Consider the following 18,194-nt stretch of genomic DNA (forward strand, 5'->3'; position numbering starts at 1 on the left):
AAGAGTGTGCCACCAAGTCCAGCTAATTTTTTAGTACTTTTTTGTAAAGACAGGGTTTTGCCATGTTGCCCAGGCTGGTCTTGGACTCCTGACTTCAAGTGATCCACCCAACTTGGACTCTCAGACTGCTGGGATCATAGGGGTGAGCCACTGCATCTGTTCCCTTGCACTTTCACGGCCTTACTTCAGGTCTTTTTTTTTTTTTTTGAGATGAGTCTCACTCTGTCACCCAGTGTGGTGGCACAAAGCTCACTGCAACCTCTGCCTCCCAGGTTTGAGCAATTCTCCTGCCTCAGCTTCCCAAGTACCTGAGATTACAGGTGCCCGCAGTCACGCCCAACTAATTTTTATATTTTTAGTAGAGATGAAGTTTCACTATGTTGGCGAGACTGGTTTCAAACTCCTGATCGCAAGTGATCCGCCCACCCCGGCCTCCCAAAGTGCTGGGATTATAAGTGTGAGCCACGACACCTGCCCTACTTCAGGTCTTATATTGGGCAGACTCTTTCACCTTTTTTTCATCTTCTCTTTTGTTTTTTTTTTTGGAGACCAGCTTTTGCTTTGCTGCCCGGGCTGTAGTACAATAGTGCAATCATGGCTCACTGCAGCTCAGTCCCAAAGTGCTGAGATTACAGGCATGAGCCACCATGCCCTGCCTTAATTTATTGAGTAAATGGTTGATCAAGAGCATGTTGTTTTATTTCCATGTACTTGTACAGTTTCCAAAGATCCTCTTGTCATTGATTTCTAGTTGTATTCCATTGTGGCATAAGAAGATGCTTGATATGATGCCAATTTTTAAAAATTTGTTGTTTTTTTAATGTGGCCTAACATCTGGTCTGTCCTGGAAAAGTAATCATATTCTGATGAGAAAAATATGTATTCTGTAGCTGTGGGATAAAATGTTTTGTAAATGTCTGTTAGGCCTATTTGGTCTGATGTACAGTTTATATTCAATGTTTCTTTATTGACTGTCTAGATGATCTGTGCAACAGTGAGAGTGTGATGTTGAAGTGCTGAACTATTAATGTACTGGATAGAGTCTATTACAGTTTAGAAAGCATGTTGACATCTGATTCACAATGTTGGAAGTGGGCCTAAGAGGAAGTGTGAGGATCATGGGGGCAGACCCCTTATGAATGTCTTGGTGCCATCCTCACGGTAATGACTGAGTTCTGTATTTATTTCCATAAAAATATCCTCGAGATTCTGCTGTTAAAAACAGACTGGTACTTCCCTCTCTCTCTCATGTCCTATCTTTTGTTACATGATCTCTGTGCGTATCAGCTCCCTTTCACCTTCCACCACAAGTGGAAGCAGTCTGAGCCTTTTACCAGAAGCAAATGCTGGCACCATGTTTCTTGTAAAGCATGAAGATTTGTGAGCCAAATAAACCCCTTTCCATTACAGATTACACAGCTTCAGGCACTCCTTTATAGCAACACAAATGGATTAAGACAGAGTCTATCTCTGCCTTTAGATATAATAATATTTTCTTTATGTATCTGGGTACTCCACTGTTAGATGCGTATATATTAAGATTACATTATCTTGCTGAATTGTTCTCCTTATTATTATATAAAGACCTTATATGTCTCTTTTTTGTTCAATTACCTTTCATGGAATGTAAGTATAAGAACTCTTGCTTATTTTTGGTTTCTGTTTTCATGGAATATCTCTTTTCAACCCTTAGCTTTCAGTCTATACATGTTGTTACAGGTGAAGTGAGTGTTGTGTACGCAGCATAAAGTTAGGTAGGTCATTTAAAAGAATCCATTTAGCCAGTCTAAAAACGTATGTGTGTGTATACATATATACATATATATACACACATATATATATATACATATATATATGTACACACACACACACACACACATATTTTTTGAGATGGAGTCTTGTTCTGTCGCCAGGCTGGAGAGCAGTGGCGCGATCCTGGCTCACTCAACCTCTGCCTCCCGGGTTCAAGCGATTCTCCTGACTCAGCCTCCTGAGTAGCTGGGACTACAGGTATGTACCAACATGCCCAGCTAACTTTTTGTATTTTAGTAGAGACACAGTTTCAGAATGTTGGCAAGGATGGTCTTGATCTCCTGACCTCATGATCCGCCCGCCTTGGCCTCCCAAAGCGCTGGGATTACAGGGGTGAGCCACAATGCATGGACTAGCCAGTCTATATTTTTAAGTGGAAAATTTAAGCCATTTACAATCAAGGTTATATTTGATACGTGATGAATTATTCCTTTTTTTTAAAATTATACTTTAAGTTCTAGGGTACATGTGCACAACGTGCAGGTCTGTTACATAGGTACACATGTGCCACGTTGGCTGGCTGCACCCATCAACTCGTCATTTACATTAGGTATTTCTCCTAATGCTATACCTCCCACAGTCCCCCACCCTGCCACAGGGTCTGGTGTGTGATGTTCCCCACCCTCTGTCCATGTGTTCTCATTGTTCCACTGCCACCTATGAGTGAGAACATGTGGTGTTTGGTTTTCTGTCCTTGTGACAGTTTGCTTAGAATGATGATTTCCAGCTTCATCCATGTCCCTGCAAAGGACATGAACTCATCCTTTTTTATGGATGCACAGTATTCCATGGTGTATATATGCCACATTTTCTTAATCCAGTCTATCACTGATGGACATCTGGGTTGGTTCCAAGTCTTTGCTATTGTGAACAGTGCCACAATAAACATACATGTGCATGTATCTTTATAGTAGCATGATTTATAATCTTTGGGTATATACCCAGTAATGGGATTGCTGGGTCAAATGGTATTTCTAGTTCTAGATCCTTGAGGAATCGCCACACCGTCTTCCACAATGGTTGAACTAACTTACACTCACACCAACAGTGTAAAAGTGTTCCTATTTCTCTACATCCTCTCCAGCACCTGTTGTTTCCTGACTTTTTAATGATCGACATTCTAACTGGCATGAGATGGTTTGCCAGTATTTTATTGAGGATTTTCACACTGATGTTCATCAGGGATATTGGCATAAAATTCCCTTTTTTTGTTATGACTCTGCCAGGCTTTGGTATCAGGATGATGCTGGCCTCATAAAATGAGTTAGGGAGGATTCCCTCTTTTTCTATTGATTGGAGTAGTTTCAGAAGGAATGGTACCAGCTCCTCCTTGTACCTCTGGTAGAATTCGGCTGTGAGTCCGTCTAGTCCTGGACTTTTTTTGGTTGGTAGGCTATTAATTATTGCCTCAATTTCAGAGCCTGTTATTGGTCTATTCAGAGATTCAACCTCTTCCTGGTTTAGTCTTGGGAGGGTGTATGTGTCCAGGAATTTATCCACTTCTTCTAGATTTTCTAGTTTTTTTTTGCATAGATGTGTTTATAGTATTCTCTGATGGTAGTTTGTATTTCTGTGGGAGTGCTTTACTTCCAATTATGTGGTCAATTTTAGAATAAGTGCGATGTGGTGCTGAGAAGAATGTATATTCTGCTGATTTGGGGTGGAGAGTTCTGTAGATGTCTATTAGGTCTGCTTGGTCCACAGCTGAGTTCAAGTCCTGGATATCCTTGTTAACCTTCTGTCTTGTTGATCTGTCTGATATTGACAGTGGGGTGTTAAAGTCTCCCATTATTATTGCGTGGGAGTCTAAGTCTCTTTGTAGGTCTCTAAGGACTTGCTTTATGAATCTGGGTGCTCCTGTATTGGTGCATATGTATATAGGATAGTTAGCTCTTCTTGTTGAATTGATCCCTTTACCATTATGTAGTGGCCTCTTTGTCTCTTTTGATCTTTGTTGGTTTAAAGTCTGTTTTATCAGAGACCAGGACTGCAATCCCTGCCTTTTTTTTTGCATTCCGTTTGCTAGGTAGATCTTCCTCCATCCCTTTATTTTGAGCCTATGTGCATCTCTGCCCAAGAGACAGGTCTCCTGAATACAGCACATCAGTGGTCTTGACTCTATCCAATTTGCCAGTCTGTGTCTTTAAACTGGGGCATTTAGCCCATTTACATTTAAGATTGATATTGTTATGTCTGAATTTGATCCTGTCATTATGATGCTCACTGGTTATTTTGCCTGTTAATTGATGCAGTTTCTTCCTAGCATTGATGGTCTTTACCATTTGGCATGTTTTTGCAGTGGCTTGTACTGGTTGTTCCTTTCCATGTTTAGTGCTTCCTTAAGGAGCTCCTGTAAGGCAGGCCTAGTGGTGAAAAAATCTCTCAGCATTTGCTTGTCTGTATAGAATTTTATTTCTCCTCCACTTATGAAGCTTAGCTTGGCTGGATATGAGATTCTGGGTTGAAAATTCTTTAAGAATGTTGAATAGTGGCCCACACTCTCTTCTGGCTTGTAGGTTTTCTGCTGAGAGATCAGATGTTAGTCTGATGGGCTTCCCTTTGTAGGTAACCCGACCTTTCTCTCTGGCTGCCCTTAACATTTTTTCCTTCATTTCAACCTTGGTGAATCTGACAATTATGTGTCTTGGGGTTGCTCTACTCGAGGAGTATCTTTGTGGTATTCTCTGTATTTCTTGAATTTGAATGTTGGCCTGCCTTGCTAGGTTGGGGAAGTTCTCCTGGATAATATGCTGAAGAGTGTTTTCCAACTTGGTTCCATTCTCCCTATCACTTTCAGGTACACCAATCAAACGTAGATTTGGTCTTTCCACATAGTCCCATATTTCTTGGAGGTTTTGTTTGTTTCTTTTCACTCTTTTTTCTCTAACCTTGTCTTCTCAATTTATTTCATTAATTTGATCTTCAATCACTGATACCCTTTGTTCCACTTGATCGAATCAGCTATTGAAGCTTGTGCATGTGTCACAAAGTTCTCATGCCATGGTTTTGCAGCTCCATCAAGTCATTTACGGTCTTCTTTACACTGTTCATTCTAGTTAGCCATTCGCCTAACCTTTTTTCAAGGTTTTTAGCTTCCTTGTGATGGGTTAGAACATGCTCCTTTAGCTCGGAGAAGTCTGCTATTAACGACCTTCTGAAGCCTACTTCTGTCAACTTGTCAAACTCATTCTTTGTCCAATTTTGTTCTCTTGCTGGTGAGGAGCTGCAATCCTCTGAAGGAGAAGAGGTGCTCTGGTTTTTGGAATTTTCAGCTTTTCTGCTCTGGTTTCTCCCCATCTTTGTGGTTTTATCTACCTTTGGTCTTTGATGTTGGTGACCTACAGATTGGGTTTTGGTGTGGATGTCCTTTTTGTTGATGTTGATGCTATTCCTTTCTGTTTGTTAGTTTTCCTTCTAGTAGTCAGGCCCCTCAGCTGCCGGTCTGTTAGAGTTTGCTGGAGGTCCACTCCAGACCCTGTTTGCCTGGGTATCAACAGCGAAGGCTGCAGAACAGCAAATGTTGCTGCCTGATCCTTCCTCTGGAAGCTTCGTCCCAGAGGGGCACCTGCGTGTTTGAGGTGTCTGTCGGCTCCTGCTGGGAGGTGTCTCCTAGTCAGGCTATACAGGGGTCAGGGACCCACTTGAGGAGGAAGTCTGTCCGTTCTTGGAGCTCGAACGCCATGCTGAGAGAACCACTGCTCTCTTCAGAGCTGTCACACAAGGATGTTTAAGTGTGCAGAAGCTATCTGCTGCCTTTAGTTCTGCTATGCCCTGCCCTCAGTGGTGGAATCTAGTGGCAGTGGTCCTTGCTGAGCTGCAGTGAGCTCCTCCCAGTTCGAGCTTCCAGGCTGCTTTGTTTACACTGTAAGCTACTCAAGCCACAGCAATGGCAGACGCTCTTCTCCCCATTAAGCTGCAGCATCGCAGGTTGATCTCAGACTGCTGCGCTAGCAGTGAGCAACACTCCGTGGGTGTGGGACCTGCTGAGCCAGGCACGGGAGGGTATCTTCTGGTCTGCCAGTTGCTAAGACCGTGGGAAAAGCACAGTATTTGGTCAGGAGTGTACTGTTTCTCCAGGTACAGTCTGTCACGGCTTCCCTTGGCTAGGAAAGGAAATCCCCTGATCCCTTGCACTTCCTGGGTAAGGTGACACCCCGCCCTGCTTCAGCTTGCCCTCCTTGGGCTGCACCCACTGTCCAACCAGTCCCAATGCGATGAACCAGGTTCCTCAGTTGGAAATGCAGAAATCACCCGTCTTCTGCGTCGATCTCGCTGGGAGCTGCAGACCAGAAGTGTTCCTATTCGGCCATCTTGGAAGCGACTCTCCTATTTTTTTTTTTTTTTTTTCCCAGACAAGGTCTGCACTCTGTTACCCAGGCTGAAGTGCAGTGGCATTACCTCAGCTCACTGCAACCTCTGCCTCCCAGGATCAAGTGATTCTCCTACCTCAGCTTCTTGAGTAGCTGGGATCACAGGCATGTGCCACCACGCCTGGCTAATTTTTACTTTTGATAGAGACAAGGTTTCACCATGTTGCGTAGATTGGTCTCAAACTCCTAAGCTCAAGTAATCTGCTTGCCTCAGTCTCCCAAAATGATGGGATTACAGGAGTGAGTCACTGCACCTGGCCTATTCCTTTCATTTTATGAATTGTTTTCTGGTTGTTTTGCATACGTATCCTTTGTCCTTTCTTTATCTCTTATTGTTTATCAATGAGATATGGTGGTTTTCTGTACTGGTAACATTTACTGGTAACATTTGAGTCCTTTCTCTTTTTTATTTGTGTGTCTGAGCTATCAGTGAGTTTTATATTTTGTGTGATCTCATGATGGTAGATACTATCTTTATGCTTCCAAATGTAGGACTCCTTTAAGAATTTCATGTAGGGCCATTCCAGTGGTAATGAATTCCCTCAGCTTTTGCGTGTGTAGGAAAGACTTATTTCTTCTTCATTCACTTTGCTTGTGCAGATGGGTAGCAGCAGCCCTGGTGGCGGCTTACTTAAATGCAAAGTCAGTATTGTTTAAGGAAGTCTCATACTACTGAACTACAAGTACATTTCTAAAACTTCATTAAGATAGATTTTTCCTAAAAAGGAATCGTAAGAAACAAAAGTTTGGATGTGTGTATGTAACAAAAATAAGATTAAAAAATGAACCTATAAGTATAGAATGTTCTCATCTCGAAAAGCAAGTTTCTAAGACAACTTCCATTGCAATGTTGTCAACACCTTAATTGAGGTTTTCATGTGATTTGGCATACCAGATAAACCACACTAAAAATAATCTGTTTTCTTTTCTTAAATTCTCCCCTGTCCTCCCAACCAAAACATACAAAGCATATTCAAGTACCTAGAATCTTAGATTCATAAAAAATTTACTAGATAAAAGGTTAAATTTGTGGTTTTAAGTCAGTAAAATCCACAGTGTATTTGGGCACTAAATATTTTTAACTTTGAAAATTATATGTCAATAATGAAAATGTTGTAGCAAAAGTCATATCAATCCAGAATTAAGAGGTTTAAATTATGCAATATTATTTTCTACCTGTTTCTCAATGAAAATTAGGTTTTACGTCATGGAATACTTTTAAAGAAAATAAGTTTTATTACATCTCACGGCCACTAGGCCTGCTTTACTCATTTGCAATTAGTACATTACATAAAAATGTAACTGTAAAATCAGACTGTTAAGTGTTTGAATGCTCACAAAAAATGGTGGGAAATGGGGGCGGGGGTGGGGAAATCAAGTATTTATCTTGCCTGTCTCAACTATACTGCAGGTGACTAAAGAACTGAGGATGGCAGTTCCTTTTTTTAACAGAAAATTTAGCTAATTATACCTGCAGTAGAGTGATAGATTTAGTGTGTCACAATTTTGCAACTCCTGTTGAAATAATGGGTCTGAGAGTAATCATTCATACCTCCTAACCATTAGAGAATACTGTAATAGATGATCTATGCTGAGGAAAACTGAACCTACTGATCAATTTTAATATCACAGAAGAGAGACAACTTAAACTACATCACCTAATGAGCTGAAACATACAGCAACACCTAGGAAATATTCTTGATATTCCCACTCCCACCACCCACAAAAGAATTCTGATTCTGTGGCTGGGTGCGGTGGCTCATGTCTGTAATCCCAGCCCTTTGGGAGGCCGAGGTGGGTAAATTGCCTGAGCTCTGGAGTTCGAGACCAGCCTGGCCAACATGGTGAAACCCCGTCTCTACTAAAATACAAAAAAACTAGCTGGGCGTGGCAGCGTGTGCTTGTAATCCCAGCTACTTGGGAGGCGGAGGTTGCAGTGAGTAGAGATCGCACCACTGCACTACAGCCTGGGTGACAGAGCGAGACTCTGTCTCCAAAAAAAAAGAATTTTGATTCTAGGAACATAGTAACATGTAACATGTTAACTCCATTGGGATACAATCTGAAAAATCCACACAACTGTACAGCACAGATGTGTACAGCACAGATGGTTTCTCTACTTCTGCATGAACCTTGTTTAACTTCCTGATTTGATAAAAACATGTAGGAGAAAATCTAGGCATTTTGAATAATGACTAGATATTCAATGACATTAAGAAATTGTTGTTGATTGGGTGTGGTGGCTCATGCTGGTAATCCCACCATTTTGGGAAGCCAAGGTAGGTGGATTGCTTGAGCCAAGGAGTTCAAGACCAGTCTAGGCAACATGGGGAAACTCCGTCTCTACAAAAAGTACAAAAATTAGCCAGGCATAATGGCACATGCTTGTAGTCCTAGATGCTCTCGAGGCTGAGCTGGAAGGATAGCTTGAGCCTGGGAGGCAGAGGTTGCAGTGAGCTGTGATCGCATGTACCACTGTGCTCCAGCCTGTGGAACAGAGTTAGACCCTCTCAAAAAAAGAAATTATTGTGTAATTTTTTTAGGTTTCAAAATGATCTGGCAGTTTTAAATAAAGAAGTCCTTGCAATTTAAGATACGGATGGAAATATTTAAAAATGAAATTATATGTTTGGGATTTAATTTAAAATTATCTTGGATAGGAGGAACTTGTAGGTGCACTTACAGGGGAAACAAGATTGGGCCATATAATAATTGTTGAAGCTAGGTGACGGTTACACGTGCATATATTATAATATTCTATCCAATTTTCTGTTTAAAATTTTCCATGATAACAAGTTTTAAAAGCCTGTGAAATTATTCTTGTACATAAGCTAAATATTTTTCTTATTGTTAAATTTGTAGCACATATTATTTTAAAAATTTTTAATAAAAAAGGTAAAAAAAAACAGCAGGCAACATGTGCTGAAATTATCATGAATTCATAAAAAGTAGAGAATTCAAATTCTGAGGCAGTTATTAATGAACAACAAAAACAACAATAGCTAAAAGACTTATTTATTACAGTCAGTACTTTTTCCATGTTTCCAAATCACTGACTTTCTAACATCCTTTAAACAGTAATTTCAACATTTACTTCATTAGCAATTAAATACAAACTGTACACTAAATAAAATCCCATACTTCTTTGGCAACTCAAAACAATTCCAGATGTATGTACAACTCACCTGCTGTAAAATCTTCAGTCAGATCAATAAATGCATGAGAATGTGGAATTCGCATTTTACTTGTAGTGGTCAATGCTGGATGCCATGATAAATTCCTAAAAAATAAAAGTACTTTTCTTAAGGTAAACATCCAATGAGCATTATTTTAAAATGAAAATCTCTCCATGCAAAACACTTAAAAATTTATTTATTTTTATTAATATATTCAACATACAATTCATTCTCTTAAAGTGCAGTGAGTGGTTTTTAGTATGTTCACAGTGTACAATCATCACTACTATCTAACTCCAAAGCATTTTCATCACACCAAAAAAGAAATTGTGTACTCTATTTCCCCTTATTGGCAACCACAAATCTGCATTCTGTCTCTATTCAGGACATTTCACATAAATGAAATCATACAATATGTGGTCTTTTGTGTTTGGCTTCATTCAGTTAGAATAATGTTTTCAAGTTCATCCATGTTGAAACATGTATCAGTGCCTCAGTTCTTTCTATGGTGGAATAATATTCCATTGTATGGGTTTACATTTTGCTTGTCCATTCATCTGAAGATTTGGCTTGTTTCCACTTTTTGGCTCCTATGAACATTCATGTACAAGTTTTTATGTGGACATATGTCTTTAATTCTTTTTGGTATATACCTAGGAGTGGACTTGTTGGGTCATAGAGGAATATATGTTTAACTTTTTGAGGAATTGTTGAACTGTTTTCCACTTCACCATCTTACATTTGTACCCAGCAATGTAGGAGAATTCCAGTATCTTCAAATCCTGTCTTATTCTTGTCCATTTATTTTATTATAGCTATCCTAGAGGGTGTGATAGAGTATTTCATTGTGGTTTGATTTGTATTTTCCAGAGAGCTAATGTTGCCGAACATGTTTGCTGTGGTTACTGGCCATCCGTATATATTCTCTGGAGAAATGTCTACTCAAATTATTTTTCCATTCTTAAATTGTGTTATGTATGTTATGTATTGCTTTACTGCTATCCATCCATCGATCCATCCATCCATCCATCCATCCATCCATCCATTTATTTTTAGATACAGGGGTCTCGCCTTTTTGCCCAGGCTGGTCTTGAACTCCTGGCTTAAAGGGATCTTCCCTCCTTGGCCTCTCAAAGGGCTGGGATTACAAGACCACTGCCCTCAGTCCCTGTTGGAGCGTTTTAAGAGTTCTTTATATAATCTGGACATTAGGCCTTTATCTAGTATATGACTTGTCTCCTAGGCTGTGGGTTGTCTTTTTACTTTTCTTTTTTTTTTTTTTGAGACAGAGTCTCGCTCTGTCACCCAGGTTGTAGTGCAGTGGTGCGATTTCCGCTTAATGCAACTTCCGCCTCCAGGGTTCAAGCGATTCTCCTGCCTTAGCCACCCAAGTAGCTGGGATTATAAGCGTGTACCACCATGCCTGGGTAATTTTTTGTATTTTTTTTTTAGTGGAGACGGGGTTTTACCATGTTGGCCAGACTGGTCTCGAACTCCGGAGCTCAGGCAATTCACCCGCCTTGGCCTCCCTAAGTGTTGGGATTACAGGCGTGAGCCACCATGCCCGGACATCTTTTTACTTTCTTGATAGTACAAGTTCTTAATTTTGATTAAGTCCAATATATCAATTTTTCATTTCTTGCTTGTTCTTTTGGTACCATATCAAAGAATCCATTTCCTAATGCAAGGGCATGAAAATTTGCCTGTTTTCTTCTAAGAGTTTTATAGTTTTAGCAGTCATATTTATTATCTTTAATCTTTTTTAAATGAATCAGAAAACAAATGATTAATGTCATAGAAGGTTTTCTAAAATTGTGGAAAATAATAATGATTCTCTTTTACAAGTATTAATTCTAAAGTTTTGGACCATGCAGAAGAATAAATTGAAGTCCCTACTTCACACTACATACAAAATTTAACTCAGAATGGATGAAAGAACTAAAAGGATCTCTGGAAAACAGTTTGGCAGTTCTTCAAAAAGTTAAACACAGAATTACCATATGATCCTGCATTTCTACACTTAGCTATATATCCAAGATAATTAAAAATAAGTAAACAGACAAATACTTGAAAAATGAATGCTCTTAGCAGTGCTATTCACAATAGCCCACAAGTGGAAATAACACAAATTCCCATCAGTGGATAAATGGATAAACAAAATGTCATATATCTATACAATGGACTATTATTAAGCCATAAAAACGACTAAATTACTAATACAATACAGACTAGTAAAAAATGGATGATCCTTAAAAACATACTATGTGAAAAAAGGCAGAAACAAAAGGTCACATACTGGAGAATTCCATTTATGTGAAATATTCATAATAGTTAAATCTACAGAGACAGAAAGCAGATTTGTGGTTGTCAAGTGCTGAGAGACAAAAGGGAGTGATTGCTTAATGTAGGGTTCCCTAACCCTTGGGCTGTGGACCACTACAGGTCCATGGCCTTTTAGGAACTGGGCCACACAGCAGGAGGTGAGCGGCAGGCAAATGAGCATCACCTCATGAGCTCCGTTGCCTGTCAGATCAGCGGTGGCATTGGATTCTCAAAGGACTGTGAACCCTATTGTGAAACGCACATTCAAGGGATCTAGGTTGTGAGCTGCTTATGAGAATCTAATGCCTGATGATCTGAGGTGGAAAAATTTTATCCTGAAACCACCCCCACCACCTGGCCTCCGACCCTGTCCATAGAAAAACTGTCTTCCACAACACCGGTCCCTGGTGCCAAAAAGGTTGGGGACTGCTGGCTTCGTGGATACAGGGTTCCCTTTGCAGTGATAAAATGGTGTGGGATCCAGATAGAGCTGATGGTTGTGCAAAATTGTAAATGTACTAAATGATACTAAATTGTACACTTTATCAATTATACAACTAGGGATTCTATGATAAATTTAAAGTTTTAAGTTATGTGAATTTTATCTTACTAAGAAAAGCCCATACCACAAAGTTTCCATTTATCTCTCATTCAGTTTCCATTAATATTAACATCTTACATAACTACAGTATAAATATCGAAACCAGAAGGTAACACTGGTAGTACTTCTATCAACTATAGAAGAAAGAGCAAGTTTAAATAAAATCATTCCCCTATAATTTCTCACTAGGTGAGAATATCCCCATTTACCAAGGCTTTAGTCAAATCAGCTTTCTCCAAAAGATCTTCTCTCTTCTCTTACTGTTTTCCTGCCACACTTTTCCTTCCTAATAGCATTTTGGTTTGCATTAAAGTTACTTTAGGAACCTTCTCTTTAATGCTGTAAAGCTCCCCCAGAAACCTTGACTCATCAATATCTGTATCCACAATGCCTAACCAGGACCTGGCTCCCATGAAATGTCAGCAAATGCCGGCTAGACTGAACCTCACTCTCAAGCAGCATTTCCTATTCTTCTCTACTGCAGTTAAAATTCACTACTGTTTTCATAGTAATATGTTCCAGTCCAATATGAAACCACAGATATGTCATCTCCATAGAGCAATTTAAGGCTATTTAAGTCCAACTTAATTGTCAACGCAGTATCCAACTGACTGGATAGCAAACAAGGTTTATAATTGTGAATTTGGTTTTGATGTCTTTGGAAATCAGAAAGACACAATGGACTAATTTGTTCTTGGCAGGTGGAATCTGGGAAAAAGAATAAGCATTCATCAGGAGAAAATTTTCTCTACACAAAATGTGTTCTACAAACAGCAACCTCTTTCCAATAGCCTTCTACACATATTTAGCACAAGCAGGGCCTAAACACACTTTAACCTAAATAAGGCAGTAAAATCAAAACCAAGCAGTATTCATACAAACTAATTTCATTATTTTAACCTGAACTCTATAATATAAAGTCATGGTAATAAGAAAATATTAAAATGAATTGAGAAATTGCATTTAGCATATGCTGTAAGGTAATTCATGCCAAGCAACTGATTTGATTATTCTTTCACCATATACAAGGTAAGAAATCTTTCAAATAGTTTCACTTTAATGGGTGCAGCATACCAACATGGCACATGGATACATATGTAACAAACCTGCACATTGTGCACATGTACCCTAAAACTTAAAGTATAATAATAATAATAAAAAAATAAAATAGTTTCACTTATATCCAATTTAATAATGACTAACTTATTAAGATAGACCATTTATTCATCAGTTCAATAATTTCTAAGCATTAAAGTATTTTAAATTACTAACAAAATAATCAGACTCGGGTTAAAGATTCTCTGACAAGTTTAACCCAAAGTAATTTCAGAAAACTTTCCTAATGTTGCCATCAAATTCATGTTACAGGCCAAGAATGATTAAAAACAGAGACTTTTATAGAGTAAAGCTCAATGAGGTTGATCACGTGGCTGTGTCTCTAACCTGAGCAGTTATTGATCTCATTCCCTATAAAATTTTTAGTAGGCTTACTCGGAAATAAATTACAGCTAGAATTTTGGAAAAACTCAACTACCTTGTGACATTTTTTCCTAGGAGCTATTTAACCAAATGTTTATTTCAAAGGAAGACTCTAAAAAAGTGATAAATCAAAAGTCAAAAAGGGACAGACCATCAGCCAAATTGAGCATAAAGATGTGTTTTATTGGGCCCATATACTCCTTTAAGAAGCTTGAATTCATTGCTATAACTTAAAAAGAAAATCTGGTTTCATATAAAATCTGGATTTCCAGCTTCTATGGAAATATCAGAAGGTCTGGCAACCAACTGGCTTTGTTCAGACAGAGCTAGTGTCTAAAGACAACCCAAGTGTTAATTTTACCAAATTGCTTCACTCACTCTGGTTTCCTTCCTGGCTCCTAACAAATATGAATTTGCCACTCCTAACAATATATTAATTGCAATCTTGCCGTTTTGAACATTTAAAATCAACATTTAAGTTCTTCACAGTATTTTAAGTTTTATACTTATTGCCTATGCTTTGCTATTTTACAGTTACACCTCTTAAAAGGCAGCAGCTGATCCTTAAGAGTTTATTTTATACAGTGTCTATTTACTGTTCTGATGTTTAGCAAAGGTGTACAGAAAATGAAAGTACAGTTGTTTCTTTTTGTGGTGCATTTTAAGATGAATAAAAACTGAATATATATACACACACACACACACACATAGTTGTCAATAAGAACTAAAGTGAATAAATAAAAACTGAATATATATATATATAGTTGTCAATAAGAACTAAAGTGTTAATAGGTTTATAGTTGAAAATAATATTCATTAATCCTTCTACCGTTGAAGTTGCTCTTTGGAACTGGCTAGCCACATTCAGAAAATGGAAAGTAGACCCCTTCCTTAAACCATATACAAAAATTAACTCGAGATAGATTAAAGACTTAAAATATAAAACCTACAACTATAAAAATCCTAGAAGAAAATCTAGGCAATACCACCCAGGACACAGGCATAGGCAAATATTTCATGATGAAAATGCCAACAGCATTACAAGAAAAGTAAAAATCGACAAAAGGGATCTAATTAAACGAAAGAGTTTCTGCACAGCAAAAGAAACTATCATCAGAGTGAACCGACAGCCTACAGAATGGGAGAAAATGTTTGCAATCTATCCATCTGACAAAGTTCTAATATCCAGAGTCTATAGAACTTAAACAAATTTACAAGAAAAAAAAACCCATTCAAAAGAGGGCAAAGAACGTGAACAGATACTTCTCAAAAGAAGATATTCCTGTGGCCAAAAAACATGAAAAAAAAGCTCAACATCACTGATCATTAGAGAAATGCAAATCAAAACCACAATGAGATACCATCTCACGCCTGTCAGAACGGTGATTAATAAAAAGTCAAAAACAACAGATTCTGGCAAGGTTGTGGAGAAAAAGGAACACTTTTACACTGTTGGTGGGAGTGTAAGCTAGTTCAATCATTGTAGAAGACAGTGTGGTGATTCCTCAAAGACCGAGAGGCAGAAATACCATTTGATCTACCAATCCCATTACTGGGTATAAACACAAAGGAATATAAATCATTCTATTTTAGAGATCCATGCACACATATGTTCCTTACAGCACTATGCACGATAGCAAAGACATGGAATCAACCTAAACCCTTGTCAATGATAGACAGGATAAAGAAAATGTGGTACATGTATACACCATGGAATATGATGCAGCCATAAAAAGAATGAGATCATGTCCTTTGCAGGGACATGAATGTAGTTGGAAGCCATTATCCTCAGCAAACTGACACAGGAACAGAAAACCAAACACTGCATGTTCTCACTTGTAAGTCGGAGCTGAATGATGAGAACACATGGACACATGGGGTGGGGGGGAACAGCACAAACTGGGGCCTTTCAGAGGCAGGGACTTGGAGGGAGAGCATCAGGAAGAATAGGTAAGGGATGCCGAGCTTAATACCTAGGTGATGAGATGATCCGTGCGGCAAACCACCGTGGTACGCATTTACCTGTGTAACAAACATGCACATCCTGCACATGTATCTGTGAACTTAAAAGCTAAAGAAAAAAAGTTGCTCTTTGTACAAATTATAGTTTTTCAGCAATAAAAAGCAGATACCATATTTTTCAAGCAAGTGAATTCACATAAAGTATAATCTTTTCATATATGTGCCCAACTCCATTTGAAGGCTAAGGTCACAAATAAAAACTGCTCTAATTACAAAAAAAGGGAAACAGAGGAAAAAGTGAGACATTCTAAGCCACACTGAGTGTATTCATTGACATTTCTTGACCTCTGTAGAAAATTCCAATTACTAGCTTTTCCCGCACAAGAAACAAAATTATGTCAAAGTTCTCTAATTTGTGGGCATCATCACCCTTAATCTCAAAGGATGAATTTGTCAAAAGATGAATTTAAATGTAATTAATGTCAACTGTGGCTTTTGGTTGCCTATGATAACTGTTCTTCGTATGACTGCTAATCCGCCCACTTTTGAATGATCAGCTTATACTGAATTATCATTATTTAAGATATCCAGGTAAAAGCAGTTACTAGGAGATGGTTCTGGCATGAAGAAGAATCTACTTCTCCAGGCTGCCTAGTTCTTTAGTCCTGTGGTCTTCAAACATCTTTGCCCAGATATGCTTCAAAAGAATTCTGAATTTTGAAAAACTATATACCAGCTAACACATTAAATAATTTATAAGAAAACAATCTAAACGTTTTCATCAGCATAAATAGCTGCAAAATAGGTAATATTTGAATCTATTATAATTATTAAAATTTTAAAATCAAATGATTACTTTAAAAATGCATCCAGTGGAATATAAATATAATTGAATTGTCATCCATCTCCCATCATCCACAAAAGAATTCCAAAACAAAACAAAAAAAACACATAAAGGTCTTCTTGAATATTCAGAAATTGTACATCTTTCCCTTTTATCCTTGAACTTGTACTTCCATTCCATTTTTCTCAGAAAACTTTACCATGACATAAAATGATTTTATATGTGAAGTCTTTTTAGTGATGGTTCTGGGATAATTCTCCAAACAAAAAATACATCTATGAACTACCATATAAAATAAAGTTTGTATACACATGTAACAAACCTGCACGTTGTGCACATGTACCCTAAAACTTAAAGTATAATAATAATAAAATTAAAAAAAAAGAAAAGTTAAAAAAATAAAGTTTGCATTTAATTGGTTTTGTTCATGGATATCCGTGTTTAAAAAAACTCTCTTTAAAGTTGAATTACTTAAACTATCAGCATACAATTGATGAAAATACATATTATTAGTTTGATAGTTCAGCCAAAGGTAAAATTTTATTGGAAATGCATTTTTAAGAGGGATGAACAAAGCTTTAAAATATATTAGTTTATTTATCCTTAAAATAATATGCGTTCCTGCTAGAATGAGACAGTATCCAGGCATACAGTCTATTCTTACTTTTCATTTTCATAGATGTAAATGCTAAGAAATCTTGCTCATATGAAAAGGCAGATTAGAATGAAAGGAGGTTTATTACAGCAAGGATTATCAGTTTTTTGAACCCCTCTGTAGTCCAATATAAAAAATCACAGTTACTTATCAACAAAAATAACTTTCAGTGCTCTATCCATTAGGTCTTATTCCTTTAAGCTGTTCAAAGTAAGCAGCTGGAAAGCCCTTGAGTTGTAAAAGGATGCATAATCAATTAATTAGACCCATTTACCTTCTCAATTTTTGAGAAGTAAACCAAAGGCATTACAAACATTTATCAAATAACTATAAGCACGATTAAAAAAATAACTATTAGCTATACCAATTACTCTTCATTTAGAGGCACCTCATTTAATCAAGTAAAAGTAGGCTAATAAAGGGTTTGAGAAATCTTTTTATTGTATCTTTGCCAATAATATATGGTTTAATAAAATATTTCTACATTATTGTATGCTTTAATATATTTTGATCAAAATATTCCTGGAAACATAATATCAAGAAACTATTCTTAGTTTCTTAGGTGTGATGAACATGTTCTGATTATGTATTTTTGAAAACAAATCTTTAGCTGGGCACAGTGGCTGGCACCTGTAATCTCAGCTACTCAGGAGGCTGAGGTGGAGGATTACTTGAGCTTAGGGGTTCAAGACCAGCCTGAGCAATACAGTGAGATCCTATCTCCAACAACAATTTTAAAAAATTAGTCAGGCATGGTGGCATGCATCCATAGTCCTGGCTACTCAGGAGGCTGAGGCAGGAGGATCGCTTGCGGCCAGGAGCTCAAAGCTGCAGTGAGCTATGATCGTACCACTGCACTCCAGCCTGGGTGACAGAGTGAGACCCCATCTCCTGAAAAAAAAAAAAAAAAGAAAGAAAAAAAATGCCTTATCTCTTAAGGATATATGTTGAAATATTTATAGATTCAAAATGT

The 18,194-nt window shown here is 37.9% G+C and overlaps 1 protein-coding gene across 2 annotated transcripts in view; it reads right to left on the minus strand.

Annotated features, from left to right (window-relative positions):
• Positions 1-18,194, minus strand: part of ITFG1 (integrin alpha FG-GAP repeat containing 1) — a 305,320-nt gene that overhangs the window by 262,877 nt on the left and 24,249 nt on the right. For both annotated transcript variants that reach the window (XM_055233174.2, XM_063611898.1), the window contains exon 6: positions 9,368-9,462. In XM_055233174.2, coding sequence (XP_055089149.1) covers positions 9,368-9,462 — 95 coding nt within the window. The remainder of the gene's footprint in view (positions 1-9,367; positions 9,463-18,194) is intronic.

Source organism: Symphalangus syndactylus, chromosome 11, assembly GCF_028878055.3.
Source record: "Symphalangus syndactylus isolate Jambi chromosome 11, NHGRI_mSymSyn1-v2.1_pri, whole genome shotgun sequence".
Taxonomy (NCBI): Eukaryota; Metazoa; Chordata; class Mammalia; order Primates; family Hylobatidae; genus Symphalangus; species Symphalangus syndactylus.